Source organism: Anomaloglossus baeobatrachus, chromosome 1 (genome assembly GCF_048569485.1).
Source record: "Anomaloglossus baeobatrachus isolate aAnoBae1 chromosome 1, aAnoBae1.hap1, whole genome shotgun sequence".
In the NCBI taxonomy this organism is placed as follows: domain Eukaryota; kingdom Metazoa; phylum Chordata; class Amphibia; order Anura; family Aromobatidae; genus Anomaloglossus; species Anomaloglossus baeobatrachus.
This window is the reverse complement of record NC_134353.1, coordinates 445,454,669-445,472,857: the sequence shown is the minus strand read 5'-3', so window position 1 is coordinate 445,472,857 and position 18,189 is coordinate 445,454,669. Positions and strand designations below refer to the sequence as shown.

General features: G+C 49.1%; 1 protein-coding gene across 3 annotated transcripts in view; it reads left to right on the top strand.

Annotated features, from left to right (window-relative positions):
• Nucleotides 1-17,861, top strand: part of MISP (mitotic spindle positioning) — a 46,433-nt gene extending 28,572 nt beyond the window's left edge. Inside the window, exons 4-5 of one of the 3 annotated variants that reach the window (XM_075352772.1) lie at nt 8,935-8,973; nt 15,619-17,861. In XM_075352772.1, the coding sequence (XP_075208887.1) occupies nt 8,935-8,973; nt 15,619-15,708 (129 nt within the window). In that variant the 3' untranslated portion in view covers nt 15,709-17,861. The remainder of the gene's footprint in view (nt 1-8,934; nt 8,974-15,618) is intronic. The other 2 variants (XM_075352789.1, XM_075352780.1) reach the window with 2 other exon arrangements.
• The last annotated feature ends 328 nt before the right edge of the window (nt 17,862-18,189 follow it).

Sequence of the window (18,189 nt, the reverse complement as noted above, 5' to 3'; positions counted from 1 at the left end):
TCCGGCCTGCCTGGAAGTAACTGGGGTGCTCTTTTTGGCCAGCTGAGTATGAGGCCTACTCCCTGTTCTTCCTTTGCTTTCATAGGACCCTGCACTCTGAAGTAGCAATGGCCCTCTTGCTGCTGGGACCGGTGGTACGTCCCTCTCCCTGTGTGGTAGGCTGCGCAGGCCCTCTCTGGTGCTTCTCTGCTGGAGTCCACACCGGGCCCTTGTGATGCAGCTGTACCTTCAGGTTGCTTATGGGCCAGGGGCTTGCAGCTCTCCTACCCTTCGGATTCGGCTACCAAGGAAGGGTTTTACACCCTGGCAACCACAGACTCCAATGTCTAATTCTCTTCTGTGCCTCTCTGCGAATTTTGCTTTACTGGGCCAAGCTATTCCAGCTCCAGGCCCCAGTCCACAGGACAGCACTACTCTGCGTCTTCACTCTCCAAACTTCCCTAACAGACTGAACACTAACTCCTCCCTCAGGTCAGGCTTGAGGAATGCTCCCTGGAACTCCAGGTTCAGAGCTCCCTCTGCTGGCCTGATGGAGAAACTGCGTTGGATGTTGGTACCTACTGGCCAATGATTTCCCCAATTACCTCCAGGCTCAGCATTAACCCTTTGGAGGGGAAATGCTGTTGTGGCAACCAGATCCTGGGGCGCCACACTCCCCCTTAGTTAAAACCAGTACTCCCGGACTGAGGAAAAACATAACAAGACATAACATGTTAGAACATTTCATCTCATTATGGGAGGCGTATTACTTAAACGTTACAACTTAAATAACAACTATAAGAGTCTAGTGTGGCTCCCTGCCGGGTGTCCATTACACTGCTCCATGGGGGACCCGCCGCGATAAAACCCCCAACGTAAGCTCTGGGCGTGCGTCAGAGCATTGATGACCCCACTCTATGCACGCCGGACGGGTTTTTCTTCAGGGGTGAAGAGCACACTGGTGCTAACTATGTACAATTAAAGTGTTGGCCACCCATAGTCCAGTGGCCCAATTGTCCATTTACTTAATCACCTAAAATTAAAAGCATTTTATACGAGACATTTTAAATAACTATATACACTCTGTTAGGTATTCTATTTTCTATGTTCTATACCTTGGAGGGGGCTGTCCCCGAGTGCTGCGTTGGGACCTGCGTAGCTCTGGTGTTTGTCCCTGACTACTTGGAGTGTCTGCTACCTCAGTGCTACTGGTAGGCCTAACCCTGATAGGTATGCGTGATGGTTGCCTACGGGGTCTTAGATTCGCCAAGGGTACGACAGGTTCACTACTGGCAGGGGGTTGATTCTCCTGTTCCACTGCTGGCGTGACATCTATTGTTGGGACCGACTTGTCTTCAGGTGGATCCGGGACCTCTTCTGCTGCTGGTTCGACCATTTGCGGGAATGTCAATACTGGTACCACTATAGCATTATTTATTTGGGTCCATGTTTTGGAGAATTTTCCAAGTATTATTTGGATCATCTCTTCCTCTTTTTCTTGAATTTGGGGACTTTCTTGTACTTCTTCTACTTCCTTTTGGATTTTGCACCGTTCAGGACACACTCTCAGGCGGTCTCTAGAAACTGCTTGATAGGTCTTGTCTTCATCTTTGCTTATGAGACACACTTTACTATTGTCAAAATTGGAGGGGTTAATGGTGTAGGGTTCATTCTCCCACTGATCATCTAGTTTATGCGTTCTCCGCTTTTTCTTGAGGACCTGTTCTCCAGGTGCTAAGGGAGTTGCTGGGGCTGTTTGATTGTAGTTCTTTTCTTGTCTCATTCTGGCTTGGGACAGGTTCTTTTCTACGCATTCCTGAACTTTGCGGTACTGTTGTTGTCGCTCTGTATCCCAATCTTCTATCTCTTGAACCGCTTCAGGTGACACAGTTCCCATTTCAAAGTCTACAGGTAACTTGCCAGGTCTTGCTCGCATCAGGTAAGCAGGGCTGCAGTTGGTCGAGTTTACTGGGATATTATTGTACAAATCCACTAGATCTGGTAACTTCTCTGGCCATTGGTTTCTTTCTTCCAGAGGTAGAGTCTTGAGCAAATCAATAACCACATGGTTCATTTTCTCGCACAATCCATTGGTTTGGGGGTGGTACGGTGTTGTTCTTATTTTCTTACAGCCGTACATGTTACAGAACTCTTGGAACACTTCTGCCTCGAATGCAGGGCCTTGATCAGTCAGTACCCTTTCAGGATAACCGTGAGGTCAACAAAAGTATGCTTGAAATGCTCGAGCTGCTGTTCTGGCTGTCTGGTCTTTCACAGGCACTACTACCAGGAAACGAGAGTAATGGTCCACAATGGTGAGGGCGTAAACATAGCCTGACCGGCTTGGTGTTAACTTCACGTGGTCCAGGGCCACCAACTCTAGGGGCTGCTTCGTGACAATTGGCTGTAGGGGAGACCTCTGGCTGGTATCATCCTTCCGTCTCAGGTTACACGGACCACAGTCTCGGCACCACTTCTTGACTACTTTTCTCATGTGCACCTAGTAGAACCAATCGCGGAGTAGGATCTTCAACTTCTTCCACGCGAAGTGTCCTGCTCTATCATGGTAAGCTGCTAGGACCATTGGAGCATCCCTCTGTGGGACCACTATCTGCCAGACGAGTTCATTCATTCGCCAGTTGATATATCTCTTGCATAGCTTGCCTTTGTAGAGAAACAGTCATCCCCTCTCCTTCCACAGCTGTTGGGCTTCTTGTGGAGCATCGGGACCAAGATTGGTTTCTGCTTGTGCCAGCTTTTCTTTAACTAATCGGACGGCCGGGTCACTGTCTTGGGTTTCTTCCCATTTATGGTGGAGTAATGGGTTGATAGAAACCTCTTGCTGACTCGAGCGCTTTCTTCTTACAGCATGCTCACACTAGGAGACACCTTGTCCATGGAAAGCTGGTAACTCTATCTCTTCCAGGTCTTCTCCAGACTCGAGTAAGTGAGGCTTTCTGGACAGCGCATCCGCATTGTTATTCTTTTTGCCAGCCCGGTACTTGATGGTAAAGTCAAAGTTGGACAGTCGAGCCATCCATCGCTGTTCTAGTGCACCTAGCTTAGCTGTAGCCAGGTGAGTCAACGGACTGTTGTCCGTGAAGATGGTAAACTTGGCCGACGCCAGATAGTGCTTGAAGCGGTCAGTCACTGCCCAGACGATCGCGAGGAACTCCAGCTTGAAGGAACTGTAGCTTTCTGGATTCCTTTCTGTGGGACTAAGCTTCCTACTGGCGTAAGCTATCACCTTCTCTCTGCCTCCCTGCACCTAGGACAGAACTGCTCCCAATCCCTCGTTGCTGGTGTCTGTGTACAGTACAAACGGCTGGCTGTAGTCAGGGTAGACCAGAATTTCTTCTCCAGTGAGAGCCCTTTTCAGCCGGACAAAGGATGCTTCTATTTGGCTGTTCCATTCAAATGGAGGGCTTTGCTTCTTAGCCTTCTTTGGCTGGCCCACCAGGAGATCTTGAAGAGGCACTGCTATCTTTGTGAAACCATCAATGAACCTTCGGTAGTAGCCCACCAGCCCAAGGAACTGCCGCACCTCCTTTACCGTGGTGGGTCTTGGCCAGTCCTTGATTACTGTGACTTTCTCTGGATCAGGTGCCACACCTTCTGCGCTGACCACATGACCCAGGTACTGTACCTTTGGCTTCAAGAGGTGACATTTGGACGGCTTTATCTTCAGGCCATACTCCGACAAGGACTCAAACAATTCTGCTAAGTGCCTCAGGTGGTCTTCATAGGTCTTGGAGTAGACTATGACGTCATCCAGGTACAATAGCACGGTTTCAAAGTTGTAATGGCCCAAGCAGCACTCCATCAATCTCTGAAATGTTCCTGGGGCGTTGCAGAGCTCGAACGGCATACAATTGAACTCGCAGAGACCCATTGGTGTCGTGAATGCAGTCTTCTCCTTGTCTGCCTCTGCCACGGGAACCTGCCAATAACCACTGGTGAGATCCAAGGTGGAGAAATAGTTAGCTGATTTTAAAGCTGCTAATGACTCTTCTATTCTGGGTAGTGGATAAGCATCTTTATGTGTAATGCGTTTAATTTGCCTGTAGTCAGCACACATTCTCATTGTGCCATCTTTTTTTTACGAGCACTAGTGGAGCTGCCATGGGGCAACAACTATCTCTGATCACCCCAGCCTCCTTCATTTCCCATAACATTTCTTTGGCACGCTGATACTGTGCTGGGGGTACAGGGCGGTATCTCTCTTTAATGGGATGATGGTCACCAGTGGGGATTTGATGTATAACCCCTTTTACCTGCCCAAAATCTAGGGGGTGTTTGCTGAAGACCCGCTCGTATTCCTGTACCACCCGGTAAACCCCATGCTTTTGGTGTGAGGGGGTGGAGTCGGTGCCCACATGTAATTTTTGGCACCAGTCCTCCAGCTGTCCCTTGGAGCCATTGTCTTCCGCCTGGTCGGACGGGATCAAGGGTTCCACTACTTTGATGGTATTGTTACTGACAGTGTACAGTTTTGCTACAGTGGCGTACCGGGGCAATTTGGCTTCCTCCTCCCCACAATTCAGGACGTGGACGGGCACTCTTCCCTTGCGGACGTCTGCTACCCCTCTGGCTATCAGGACTCCAGGCCTACTTTCTGAATATACAGGTTCCACCAGGGCCTGGTAATCTTGACCCTTGATGCCTATTGCTGCCCGACACCATATCAACATCTCACTTTTTAGGGGTATTGCAATGGGGAAGGGGTCACTTACCCTCACACTGCCAATTTCTCCTCCGGCCAGCTCTACCTGCTGCCTCCTCATCAGGGCTCTGATCTCCCTCTGTAGGGCACGCTGCTGCCCGGAGCTGGCAGTTTCAGCCGCCTGCTGCAACAAAATTATCACTTCGGCAAGACAATTTTCCATTACATTTGTACCAATGGTTAGCAGTGGGTTAGATTCTTTGCGATCAATATCTACAATTATCATCCCCTGACATGGCAATTCTACCCGCCCCACTTTAATGGTTACTTCCATATACCCAATTTGAGGCAAGGGCTGACCATTACTGGCCACAATTGTTAAATCATCATCTGGGCCATGGTCAATGTCTGAATCAGCCCAATATCTTTTGTACAGTTTATAAGGGATGGTTGTTACCTGGGACCCCGTATCCAGGAGGGCAGTCAAAGGGATCCCATCCAGCACAATAGGCAGAACCGGTCATCCTCCCACATACTTGTTGCGACAGGGAGTTGAGCCGGGCTTTCTTACACCTGGGGGTTGGCTCCTGGACCCAGGTTCGGCCCGTTTAAAGGACAGTGCCTTGCTAAGTGGCCCGCCTGGCTGCAGCGGCGGCAGATCGGTTGTCCGGCAGAATCATACTGGTCTGTGTCTTTTCCTCAGGTCGGCGGGATCCTCCTCTGTCGCATCCATGGGACGTCATCTGGACTGGAGGCCAACTCGATTCTCGCCGGCGGTGGGGTCACTTGTAGAGCCTGCACGGTCTTTGCAAGGGCAGCCACAGTCTTGGTCAGTTCCTGGACCTGTTGTCTGAGCTCAGCAGCGGGATCTTTATCCAGGGACTGCGCTTCGGCCCCTGCAGTGGCTCGGGTTGCAGGCACTACCTCCGGGTACGTGATAGCAAGTGGCCGGAGGGGTGCTGGGTCATTTGGTGTAGATTCCCTCAGTACCCGAATGGCTTGGTCCTTAAACTTTGCAAAGTCCAGAGCAGGGTTCTGCAGGACCATGATACGCAGCTGTGTCCTGTGAGCATCTGACAGGAGCCCTTCTATGAACTGCTCAGTTAGGAGTTTGTCTTCTTCACGTATACTCTCTGGGTCCACCTGTTTAATTGCTCTCAGGGCCTCTTGCAGGTTTAGGGCAAAGTCCCGTATGCTGTCTGTGGCCCGTTGTTTGCACCCAAAGAATCTCATTTTTATTTCTGCTGCAGTGCGAGTGTGAAAAGTAGTCTTCAACTTAGCCAGTATCTGGGTGACTGTCCCTTTATCAGTGTCAGCCAGGACTTTACTTCACGCTGGGCTGCGCCAGCTAACTGTCCTATTATTATGCCCACTTTCAGGCTCTCAGTCAGAGGGTACACGTTAAACAAGCTGTGCAGTCTTTCTCTGAAGTCGCTCAGGGTATGTGACTCCCCGGAATACTGCGGTAGCCAGTCCGCTCCCGGAAGGTATGGCATGGTAAGCGGCATTACAGGCGCTGCAGCGGGGGCTGGGGCGACGGCGACTGGGATCACATTGGCCGTTGCTGCTACGTCTTGAGCTTTTACAGCCACCTGTTCTACCTCTGAATCGGACATCTTTCTTCCCCCTTAGTGGACCTTACCAGGCTCCGCTCTCTTTTCAAAATCTCTTCAGAGTCGCGCGGGGTTAACGGCTCTCCGCTCTGCTGGCGCGCTCTCTTCGCGCTTTTTCGGGCACGCCCCCCTTCTTCCTGCGCTCGGCAGTGCTAATGGCGGCAGCTTTTTCACACAGTAAAACATTTCTTTCAGGCGCACAGTACCCGGCGGGACCGTGCACGTTATCCTGTTCGTGACGCCAAGGTTGACTCGCCCACCCCAGGGCTATGGGACACCCGGTGCTGGGCCGGACTAGTCCGGGGGTAGTCAGTGGTGGCGGGGCCTGGCTCCGTGACCCTGGCGGGAGTCGATTAATATGGCTTTAGTGGGGGTGCTTAAAGTTTATATTCATGACGCCACCTGTGGTTTGCGGTTATTAAGCCGCCGCTGCTCTATGGGGCCTCCGGGGTGATGGAACGGCAGAAATGGTGGTACTGCTCGCCACAGGTGGAGCTGGACCCCGGGGCAACAGTTGGTGCTTGTAAGTGTCGATGTAGTTGCGGTGTAGTGCAGGGCCGACAGGGCGGTGAAAGGACCGGACACAAACAACAGTCTCTTTACCTTCTCCTCTTTTACTGGGTAAACAGTTAGTCCTGGGAGACCGTTACAGGTGGTAGAAGGCTCCGGCCGGCCTGGAAGTAACTGGGGTGCTCTTTTTGGCCAGCTGAGTATGAGGCCTACTCCCTGTTCTTCCTTTGCTTTCATAAGACCCTGCACTCTGAAGTAGCAATGGCCCTCTTGCCGCTGGGACTGGTGGTACGTCCCTCTCCCTGTGTGGTAGGCTGCGCAGGCCCTCTCTGGTGCTTCTCTGCTGGAGTCCACACTGGGCTCTTGTGATGCAGCTGTACCTTCAGGTTGCTTATGGTCCAGGGGCTTGCAGCTCTCCTGCCCTTCGGATTCGGCTACCAAGGAAGGGTTTTACACCCTGGCAACCACAGACTCCGATGTTTAATTCTCTTCTGTGCCTCTCTGCCAATCCTGCTTTACTAGGCCAAGCTATTCCAGCTCCAGGCCTCAGTCCACAGGACAGCACTACTCTGCGTCTTCACTCTCCAAACTTCCCTAACAGACTGCACACTAACTCCTCCCTCAGGTCAGGCTTGAGGAATGCTCCCTGGAACTCCAGGTTCAGAGCTCCGTCTGCTGGCCTGAGGGAGAAACTGCGTTGGATGTTGGTACCTACTGGGCAATGATTTCCCCAATTACCTCCAGGCTCAGCATTAACCCTTTGGAGGGGCAATGCTGTTGTGGCAACCAGATCCTGGGGCGCCACAAGCTGGCAACGGAGGCGAGAGAGGTAGATAAAATCCCTCCCTCTCCTCCTCAGCACTGGCCCTCCCCTCCTCAGCGCCGGCCCTCCCTTCCGCAACGCCGGCCCTCCCCTCCTCAGCGCAGGCCCTGCCCTCCACAGCGCTGGCCCCCATTCCTCAGAGCCGGCCCGCCGCCCGCAGCTGTGGTCCAATCGCACAATCGGACCTCAGTCGCAATGACACTTGCATGACACTCGGCTTCCGCTATGCTGCCAGCGTGAGCCGAGTGTCATGCGACTAGTAGTCCCTTGTGTGGCCCCGGCCTAAATGAGTTAGTTAATAGAACAGTTGTTATTAGGTTACTGCTTCAAGATAGCTTTTCTTGTGTTAAGAGTTAACTTTCTACATATCATTTTGAGTGATATCTTTTTTGTGTGGTAGTTTAAAGGCCACCATACATATTAGACTAAAGTGGGCTTTACACGCTGCGATCTCGCTAGCGAGATCGCAAGCGATCATACCCGCCCCCGTCAGTTGTGCGACACGGGCAAATCGCTGCCCATGCCGCCCAACCTCGCTTAACCCCATCACACGGACTTACCTGCCCTGCGACGTCGCTCAGGCCGGTGAACCGCCTCCTTTCTAAGGGGGCGGTTCGTGCAGCGTCACAGCGACGTCACATGGCAGGCGTCCAATAAAAGCGGAGGGGCGGAGATGAGCGGGACTTAACATCCCGCCCACCTCCTTCCTTCCGCATTGCCGGTGGAAGCAGGTAAGGAGATTTTCGTTGCTCCTGCGGTGTTACGCACAGCGATGTGTGGTGCCGCAGGAACGACAAACAACAACGCTAATAAGCAGAAAACGCAAACGATATTGATCGCTTTGCGATCATTTAAGGTCGCTCATAAGTGTCACACACTGCGATATCGTTAATGACGCTGGATGTGCGTCACAAACACCGTGACCCCAACGATAATTCATTAACGATATCATAGCGTGTAAAGCCTGCTTAAGATCATCTGAACACGACGCTATCAACGATTTTAGACAACACTCTCATGTATATGGGAGCCCTGAATGATTCATTGTCACCAGGTGATATTGATCCGGCGTGTCCATATTTAAGCTCCCGATTCATTTGCTTTCTTAGAAATAAGCCGCTGTGTAAGATGTCTGGTGGAGGTGACCTCAAAGGATCACTTGGCCGTACGAATGCTCCTGGATATAGTAGAGCTGGTCGAGAATACACCAGATGAAGCCAACAGCTATGTCATGTGTATGAGAATCTACCTCTTTATATAATAATATGTTGTTTCTATATGACAGTGCTTTCTAAATAAACAATTCAGAAGGCTGAAAACCAACAAAATTGTATTTTGTTTTCTAGTATGCTGGCATTGAACAAAGTGATTCTGTCAACACAGAGGTAAAGACTTTCAGGAACTATATATGCTCTTTTTCACACATATAACATCATGGAATAAATGAGGCTATAATAATAAAAATAATAATATGATATAATTTACATTAGTTTATGTGATTTACACATTACCAGCAAGGAAAATTTTCTTTAAAGGGGTTGTCCAGGCTTGAGGTTCACTGCCCGGAGTGTGCAGCACTATCAGGCTTCTCCAGGAGCAGGCGATTTGCATACCTCCAGCCACATTATAACTGGGCATGTCTGACCTCGCTCAATACAAGTGAATGTCTAGTCCGCATATGAATGCATGTATACAAATCACATGGTAGCACAGCTCCCCACCCCCAACCACCAAATAAATACCAAACAATAGAGACCAAAAAACACCAGAATTTAGAATAAGAAGGCTGCAGTGTTTATTTAGGGTTAACAAATAAATTAAGAAATATTTTATTATAAACCACCATAGCCTGAATATCATTAAATATAATATTAAATATTAAAACCACTGTCCAATCTGCATTAGCTGGGCAACCAACCGCAGACAAACACCGCAACATGACACAAACTTAAGAAAGGGAGGATGGGGTGATGATCCTCTGATGAAATCAGTCACACAACCCAGGAACGGGAGCACAGTGGGGGGTTTAAGTAGCCATTAATATCAAAACCACTGACCAAAAAGTGAGTATACCCCTAAGTGAAAATAGCCAAATTGTGCCCAATTAGTCATTTCCCCTCCTCAATGTCATGTGACTCATTAGTGTTACAAGGTGTCACGTGTGAATGGGGGGCAGGTATGTTACATTTGGTGTTATTGTCGCGGGCGGGGAGGAGGGTGTCAGCACACTACGCTCACCCCTTCTGCTCGGGTCCGGCGGCTGCTGCTCAGTGGTGGCTCGAGCGGTGGGCCGGATCCCGGGGGTTTCTCGAGCGGCACTCCTCGCCCGTGAGTGAAAAGGGGGTTGTTGGGTGTGGGAATTGTTTATTGTCCGTGACGCCACCCACGGTAGTGGTGATTTCACCACCGCTGCTCTGTACAGGGCTCCCGGGGATGGTGATGCGGAGCAGCCAGGTGTTGTGTTGCCCCTCCGTGGGTAGGGGTTGGTGATCCCGGGGCCTGGTGATGGTTTGGGAGGTGCAGGGCCTGGTGGGCGCAGGGACGCGGGGGCAGCGCTGTGCCTTGCGGCACTGTGGTACTCACTCAGCCTGAGACGTTGACACAGTTTTTACGGTAAACCAAACGGCTGGATAGACGGTCCCACGGACGGCTGCACTTGCTCTCCCAGTAGGTGACGGTGATGTCCCTCTTCCTTGCACCTTTGGTTACTTGTTGGTTGCGATGGGTCCCCACCGGTAACCCGCTCCCCGGCTTCAAGCTGGACCGGAGGAGCTCTACTCTTTGCCCGCAGGCGCTGGCCCTGAGAAACTGGTGCCTTGGCGGTGGCGGTGTCTCTCCTACACTGGTTGGGCTGTTGCCTTCAATCGGGACTTGGTTGTTGGGGGATCTACGTCCCCTTCACTGACGGATTTGGCAAATTATGGCGACTCCTAGCCTTGCCGGGGTCCGAGAGGCCCCTGCCCTGGTGCTGACTGTCCTTCGGAACACTGCTCCAGACCGCCGGGCCACTACCCGTCCGCGGTCCTTCCAGGAACTTCCAAACGGTCCCCCTCCAGACAGTCACCGCCGTTGCTGACCTTGCTGACCTGTCCTGCACACAGCTGGACTACTTCAGGCTTTCTCTCTGTCACCACTCTTGCTTTCCTCCTTTACCACTTTACTTCACTTCTGCTTTCACTTCCTTAGCTCATCTTAGCTGTTTACTCCTTCACTCCCTGAGCTTATCTTCACTCAAGCCCTGCCTGGGCTAAACTCCTGGTACTTCCTGCCTCCAGGGCTGTGAACTCCTCGGTGGGCGGAGCCAACCACCTGGCCCACCCCCTGGTGTGCATCATCAGCCTCTGGAGGAAGGCAACAAGGATTTTTGGTTAGCTTTGGTGTTCCTAACTGGGATGTAGGGTGTGGTGGTGTGTGACCTGTGTCCCCTGGCTTGCCCAGGGCGACACATTATCACTCACACACTGTCTCATACTGGTCACTGGAAGTTCAACATGGCTCCTCATAGCTAAGAACTCTGAGGATCTGAAAAAATAAATTGTTGCTCTACATAAAAATGGCTTTGGCTAAAAGAAGATTGCCAACACCCAGAAACTGAGTGGCACCACAGTGGCAAAAACCATACAGCGGCTTAACAAGACAGGTTCCACTCAAAACAGGCTTTGCCATGATCAACCAAGGAAGTTGAGTGCACCTGTTAAGCATCACATTCAGTGGTCATCTTTTTAAAATACAGTGGAACCTCGCTTAACGAGTAACCCACTTATCGAGAATTTCGCTTAACAAGCAAAGCTTTCTGTAAATTTGTAATTCGGTTTACGAGAAAGCTTTGCTGTACGAGCAAAATCCTCACCACACACACATCCGGTTTCGTACATCCCCCAAGCTCTGACCCGCTCTTGCAGTCCACACACACACACAAACACACACGCACGCACGCACATACAGTATTATGCTCCCCTTACCTTCCGTTCCACTGCCGGCCTCATGGTTCTTGTAGTCCGCCGGCTCATCGCGACGCCCTTGTGGCGAAATACAAGACCCAGGAGGCCGGCAATGGAACGGAAGGTAAAGGTGAGCATAATATGTGTACCTTCAGTTCCATCACCGGCCTCCTGGGTCCTGTAGTTCGCCGCTGCACTCCAGGCTGTGCATCGGCAACCATAGCGACGAAGCAGGAACTTCCTCTGTCACCGCTACTCAAAGGCAGTGCGCCTACCAATCAGAGGCAAGCAACTCCTGCCTTTGACATCAGTGTCCTGGCAGCGGAAGTTCCTCCCTCGTCGTTATGGTAACCCGATACACAGCAAGTCCCAGGAGACCGGCGATGGAACGGAAGGTACGGTGAGCATAATATGTGCGTGTGCGTGCATGCGTGTGTGTTTGTGTGAGTTTGTGTGTGTTTGTATGTGTTTGTGTGTGTTTGTGCATGTGTGGAATGAAACAATAGGGGACCAGGATGGGACATTTAACAAGTTGCGGAACGAATTATCTGCATTGCAATGATTTCCTATGGGAAATCTTGCTTTGCTGAACAAGTAACGTGGTTAACAAGCACACTCCCAGAACGGATTGTTCTCGTTAACCAAGGTTCCACTGTAGATCTAAGAGTGCTGCCAGCATTGCTGCAGAGGTTATAGGGGTGGGACGGTCCGCCTATCAGTGCCCAACCATAAGCTACACACCACATAATATTTTTTCTATATGGCTGTTGTTCCAGAAGGAAGCCTCTTCTAAAGATGATGCACAAGAAAGACCACAAACAGTATGCTGAAGGCAAGCAAACTAAGCACAAATTATTGGAACCATGTCCTGTGGTCTGATGAGAGTAATAAAAACTTATTGGGCTCAGATGGTGTCCAGCCTTTGTGGCAGCAACCAGGTGAAGAGTGTAAAGACAAGTGTGTCATGCCTACAATCAAGCATGGTAGTAGGAGTGTCATAGTTTGGGGCAGCTTGAGTGGTACCGGTTGTGGGAGCTACAGCTTATTGAGGGAACCATGAATGCCAACATGTACTGTGACATACTGAAGCAGAGCATGATCCCCTCCCTTAGTATTCCAACATGATAACAACCCCAAACTCACCTCCAAGATAACCACTGCCTTGCTACAGAAACTGAGGGTAAAGGTGCTGGACTGACCAAGCATGTCTCCAGACCTAAACTTTTTTGAGCCTCTGTGGGGGTATCCTCAAAAGGAAGGTGGTGGAGCGCAAGGTCGATAACATCCACCAGTTCTGTGATGTCATCATTGAGGATGGAAGAGGATTCCAGTGGCTCCTGCGAAGCTCTAGTAAACTCCATGTTCATGAGTGTTAAGGCAGTGCTTGAAAATAACGGTGGCTACATATAATATTGACAGTTTGACCATTTTCACCTAGGGGTGTACTCACTTTTGTTGTCAGCGGTTTATACATTATGGCTGTTTATTGAGTTATTTAGAGGGCACATGAAATTTATATTGTTACACAAGCTGGACACTAACTACTTTACATTGTGTCAAAGTATCATAGCTTCAGTGTTGTCCCATGAAAACATATAATAACATCTACAAAAATATGAGGGGTGTTGTCGTTTCGGGGTTCTCCTGAGCCTAGTACCACTCCTACCCCATCCTTATCCCCTGCAGTAGTGTAGGCTGACTCCCCTGCGCCACCTGTTTGCTGCTCCAGGTGCTTGGCAGCTAGGCGCCAGGTATCCAGGGTCTTTGTTCGTTCTGAGGCTAAGTCACTGTTATGCCTACCGCGCATGTGCGGGTTCCTGCTGCTTTTCCTGGCTCTAAGTGCGGGATTCTCGCTACTGCGCATGCACGTGACATCACCAGTGACGCGGCGGCTCCTGATTGGCTGTCGCTGATGTCACCGATGAAGCGGAGGCCGCTGATTGGCCATCAGTAACATCAGCGGTGACGTGGCGGTCACTGATTGGCTGTCGATTATGTCATTGGTGTCTGCTGCAGGTGCCATTGCCATCTGGTGCTTGGTTTGGGGCAGGGCTTAGTCTTTAAAAGACCCTGGATGGTGCACATGGCTGTGTGTGCGTCATTCTGGCTCAGTGGCACAATCTGAGCAGTGCAGTCATAGCGGCCATAGCGCTAAACAGCCCTGTAGTGTCTGTGACAGAGCTGCATGTGACACTGTGAGTAGACAGGGTTAGGCGTTCGGTGCCCGTCATGCCAAGATTCGCAGCAAGGCACAGTCAGGGCCAGTTATCCCGCTCCTACCCTACCACTCCAGTTGTACGGTGACAGCTCAGTGAAGCTAACTGGGCTGCACCAACTGCGTTAACAGGTGTACTCACTTTTGTGAAATACTGTACATAGCGAGTGACTGCAGTCTGGCACCCCAAGCCTGGACAACCCCTTTAAGCTCATTTCTACTTGGGCATAAAGGGAGTGTCCTACCTAAAAAATAAATATTCAAAAGTTAGGGAATGTTCTCAAATAATAAGATATCCAGTGCAGGTCACTCTAGTGGTCTGCAATTCAAAGATAATCATTTGAAGAAATTTTAAGCACATGCCTTCATATGCAAAAGATAGAGCTGCCTGAGAGGCATTTATACCCTGAGCGTTGTCTGATCCCATTGTGACGCCCTGGGCAAGCCAGGGGTCACAGGTCATCACACCACCACACCCTACACCCCAGTTAGGAACACCAAGGCTACCAAAATCCTTGTTGCCTTCCTCCAGGGGCTGATGTTCACACCAGGGGGTGGGCCAGGCGGTTGGCTCCGCCCACCGAGGAGTGCACAGCCCTGGAGGCGGGAGAACCAGGCAGTCAAGTGAGGGAAGTGAAAGTAGAAGGAAGTGGTAGAGGAGCTTGAGAAAAGGAGTAAAGAGTTTGGACAGTAGTAAAGCCTGAAGTTGGTCCGGGTGTGTGCCCCGGACAGTGACAGCAAGGTCAGCAGACGGCGATGATAGTCTGGAGGGGGACTGCTCGGAGGTTGCTGGAAGGACCGCGGACGGGTGGTGACCCGGCGGTCTGGAGCAGTATACAAAGAACAGTCAGCACCAGGGCAGGGGCCTTTCGGATCCCGGCAAGGCTAGGAGTCGCCATAATTTGCCAAATCCGTCAGTGAAGGGGACGTCTGTCTCCCAACAACCAAGTCCCGATTGAAGGCAACAGTCCAACCGTAACAGAGAGACACCGCCACCGCCACCGCCAGGGCACCAGTTTCTCAGGGCCAGCGCCTGCGGGCAAAGTAGGGCTCCTCCGGCCCATATCCAAGCCGGGGAGCGGGTTACCGGTGGGAACCCATCGCAACCATTATCAACTTAGGTGCAGGACAGAGGGACCGTCACCGTCACCTACTGGGGAAAGCAAGTGCAGCCGTCCGTGGGAACCGTCTTTCCAGCCGTGTGTTTTACCGAGAACTGTGTCATCGTCTCAGGCTGAGTGAGTACCACAGTGCCGCAAGGCACAGCGCTGCCCCCGCGTCCCTGCGCCCACCAAGCCCTGCATCACCCACCTCATCACTGGGCCCCGGGATCACCAACCCCTACCCACGGAGAGGCAACACAACAACTGGCTGCTCCATACCATCCTTCCCGGGATCCCCATACAGAGCAGCGGTGGTGTCAACAAATCACCATAACCGTGGGTGGCGTCACGGACAATAAACAATCCCCACACCCAAAAAACCCCTTTCACTCACGGGCGAGGAGTGCCGCTCGAGTCCCCGGGATCCGGCCCATCACTCGAGCCACCGAGCAGCGGCAGCAGCAGGCCGCAGTGCCAGCCGGACCCGAGCAGTGGGAGAGCGCGGCGTCCCCTCCTCCGCCCGCAACACCATCATCCATAGAAACACCGTTTTTGAGATTCTACCTTCAAACTTATCCTAAATCCAATCTAACATGTGTATACACTTTTGGCTTTTGAAGGCAAAGTCCACCTTTTGGTGTTCAAACCTTTTGAGTATTTGTAAATACCATAATTTAGGTTGGCATGTGGTACAGAGAGGTAATGTCTATTGAAAATACATTTTCCTACATATTTGGTTTCTTTGTAACAATCCTCTTCTTTTTTTTTCAGATTGTGGAATCCACCCGTGTAAATCGGCACAAAAATACAATGGCACTACGCTGGGAAGCTGGTCTATATGCCAATGAACAAAGCGATTAGATTTATGTGGATTTACAGCCAGTTTATTATTCATCAAATGTCCATCATTTGACAATATTTAACAATCTAGTGACCATCCGGGTGACGTATTGCTGTACTGTGGTCCTGAGAAGTCAAGTCCCTAAAGCTTTAATATTTCAAGAATATGTGATAGAATTGTATAGTGACAGATTTAATTACCGTAATTTCTTAGAACTCATTACACAACAAGCTTAAGGTCTGGGGCGGGGAGTAGCTTATTTCTCTCTCCCCATTGAGAACTTGGCCAAGATAATTGAGCATGTGTATGGGAAGGTAGGGAGGGACAGATGGTGACGGAAACGATTGCAAATGTATTTAACTTTCTTAGGATTTCATTCCCATCTTACAAAAGAAGACTTTCATTTATATGTGATCGGAAAAAACAAGGATGAAGAAATCAGATAAAAACAAAGAGCTATATAGACAGATTGTGGGCGTGAATAAGGATAAGTGGATCAGTATTAGGTATCCATAACTATGTCCATACGGGAAGTGTGTTTTGGTGACACACCAGGCTATAGCATTTTGGAAGTAGGAGAAGTTATATTTTTGTTTATGCAAATTCTTTCCTATAACTTGTTACACCTCATGTAAGTAGAAGAGATGACAGATATACTAGCTGTTAAATAACAATTTCAATCAATAAGACTGCTCATTTTCAGGTTTCTGTCAGGCATTGCAGTTGTTTTTATTTTAAGAATATGTCTGTACTGCTGTTCTTCCAGACAGAAACCTGACTGGACCCTATGTTATGTTAAAGGGGTTTATCAGGATACATAGGGAAACAAATCTGGCTGAGCTGTTATGACTCTATTGTTAACCAAGATGCTAATGTGAATAGCGTTATCTTAAAGAGTACCTGTCAGTATGATTTTATAATGTAATGTAAAGATATGATTGTAATGGTTCTGTAATACTGATTGCATTGATAGCTTTGATGAATAAATCCAATTTGTTGTTCTTCTTTAATCACTATGTGTAGTTTTCTGTGTATAGATTTCAGTGCATTGCGGCCTGATTGTACTCTGGCCTTCTCCCTGTCAGTGATTCCCTGGCCACTCTGTCTCTTTCCGGACTTTGAGTGACAGATCATTGCTCAGATTTTATACATAGGAGGCAGATTATTCACAGACCAAAGGCAGGCGGAAGGGCCGGGAATCACAGACAGGGAGGAGAAGACCCAATATACAATCCGGCACCTGTGCATTGAAATCTAATTAGCAGAAAACCTCACAGGTGATTAAAGAAGAACCACAAAATGGATTTCTTGACCAAATATTTCACTTTATTTTGCATCACAGCACCATTACAGCCATGTCTTTACTTTACATTACAAAATTGTGCTGACAGATTCTCTTTAATCTTAATAGAAAGATAGACTAAAAAGAAAACTATTTCTTTGTAATACATGTACAAAGGGCAGTTATTTAGAACTGTAGAAAGCAGTTGCAATTTTTGCTTAGCTGAAACTGCCATGATCTATAGAGGGCAGTACTTTGTGTAATGTACAATATATGTTGAAAGCACAGAAAGCGCTTAGATATTGATTTTCATGAATAATTAGAAAAAAATATATATGCATACCTATATATACTGTATATATAATATATATATTATTCTACCACAAGTGGTGCAAGTAACAAGTTAGTTGAAATAAAAGTAAAGACATTTCATTAAAGACACTCAAATAGAAATATTTGATGCATTCAGGCATACAAAAAGTATCGTGATAAATCTATGCTTAAGGAACAGAGTTTAAATGGATTGTTCAAGTTATGGTATGTAAAAGAAGGCCAGGGGCAGCAATACTATTAAAATAATGACACAAATATATACAGACCTTCTGCATTCCTGATGCTTTGTGCTGGTAGTTTCCAATTAGCTACAGACATCATAGCTAGTAACAATATATCCAATCACTGGTCTTAGCAGTATACATCAGAATACCACCGAGGCAAGTGATACCAGAAGGATCATCAGGGACGCAACGTTGGTACAGAAGATGAGAATATATTCTTTGTTTAGCAGAGTATTCCTCCCCGTGGGCACGTTTTTACTTAAAGAGGAAATCCGTTCCGAGAAAAATGCATGAAATGACAGTAGATTAAATTATAAAAATGTTCTCAAATACACATCATTAGCAAACCAGTTGCTTTCTTGAAGTCACAAGGGCGCTTTTATTTTCACTTTTCAACAGTGAGCCCAAAAATGGGTGAGGTTGGGGTGTAGCAACTGGGAGCGGGGGGTGATTACATACAACATCTGAATGGTAAATGGATAAATGGAGCCTTACAGCTGCAGGATTATGAACCAGGAGTATGAAGTGATGCTGAATGACTGCTATTTATTATACATGTAATAAGATATTCTGCAGATCAGCTAAAGGAAGAGGACAAAGCTGTTTATAAAGGGTTAATCTGTTAATACAAGGACACCGCAGCTAAAGGCTTAATTTGAGTC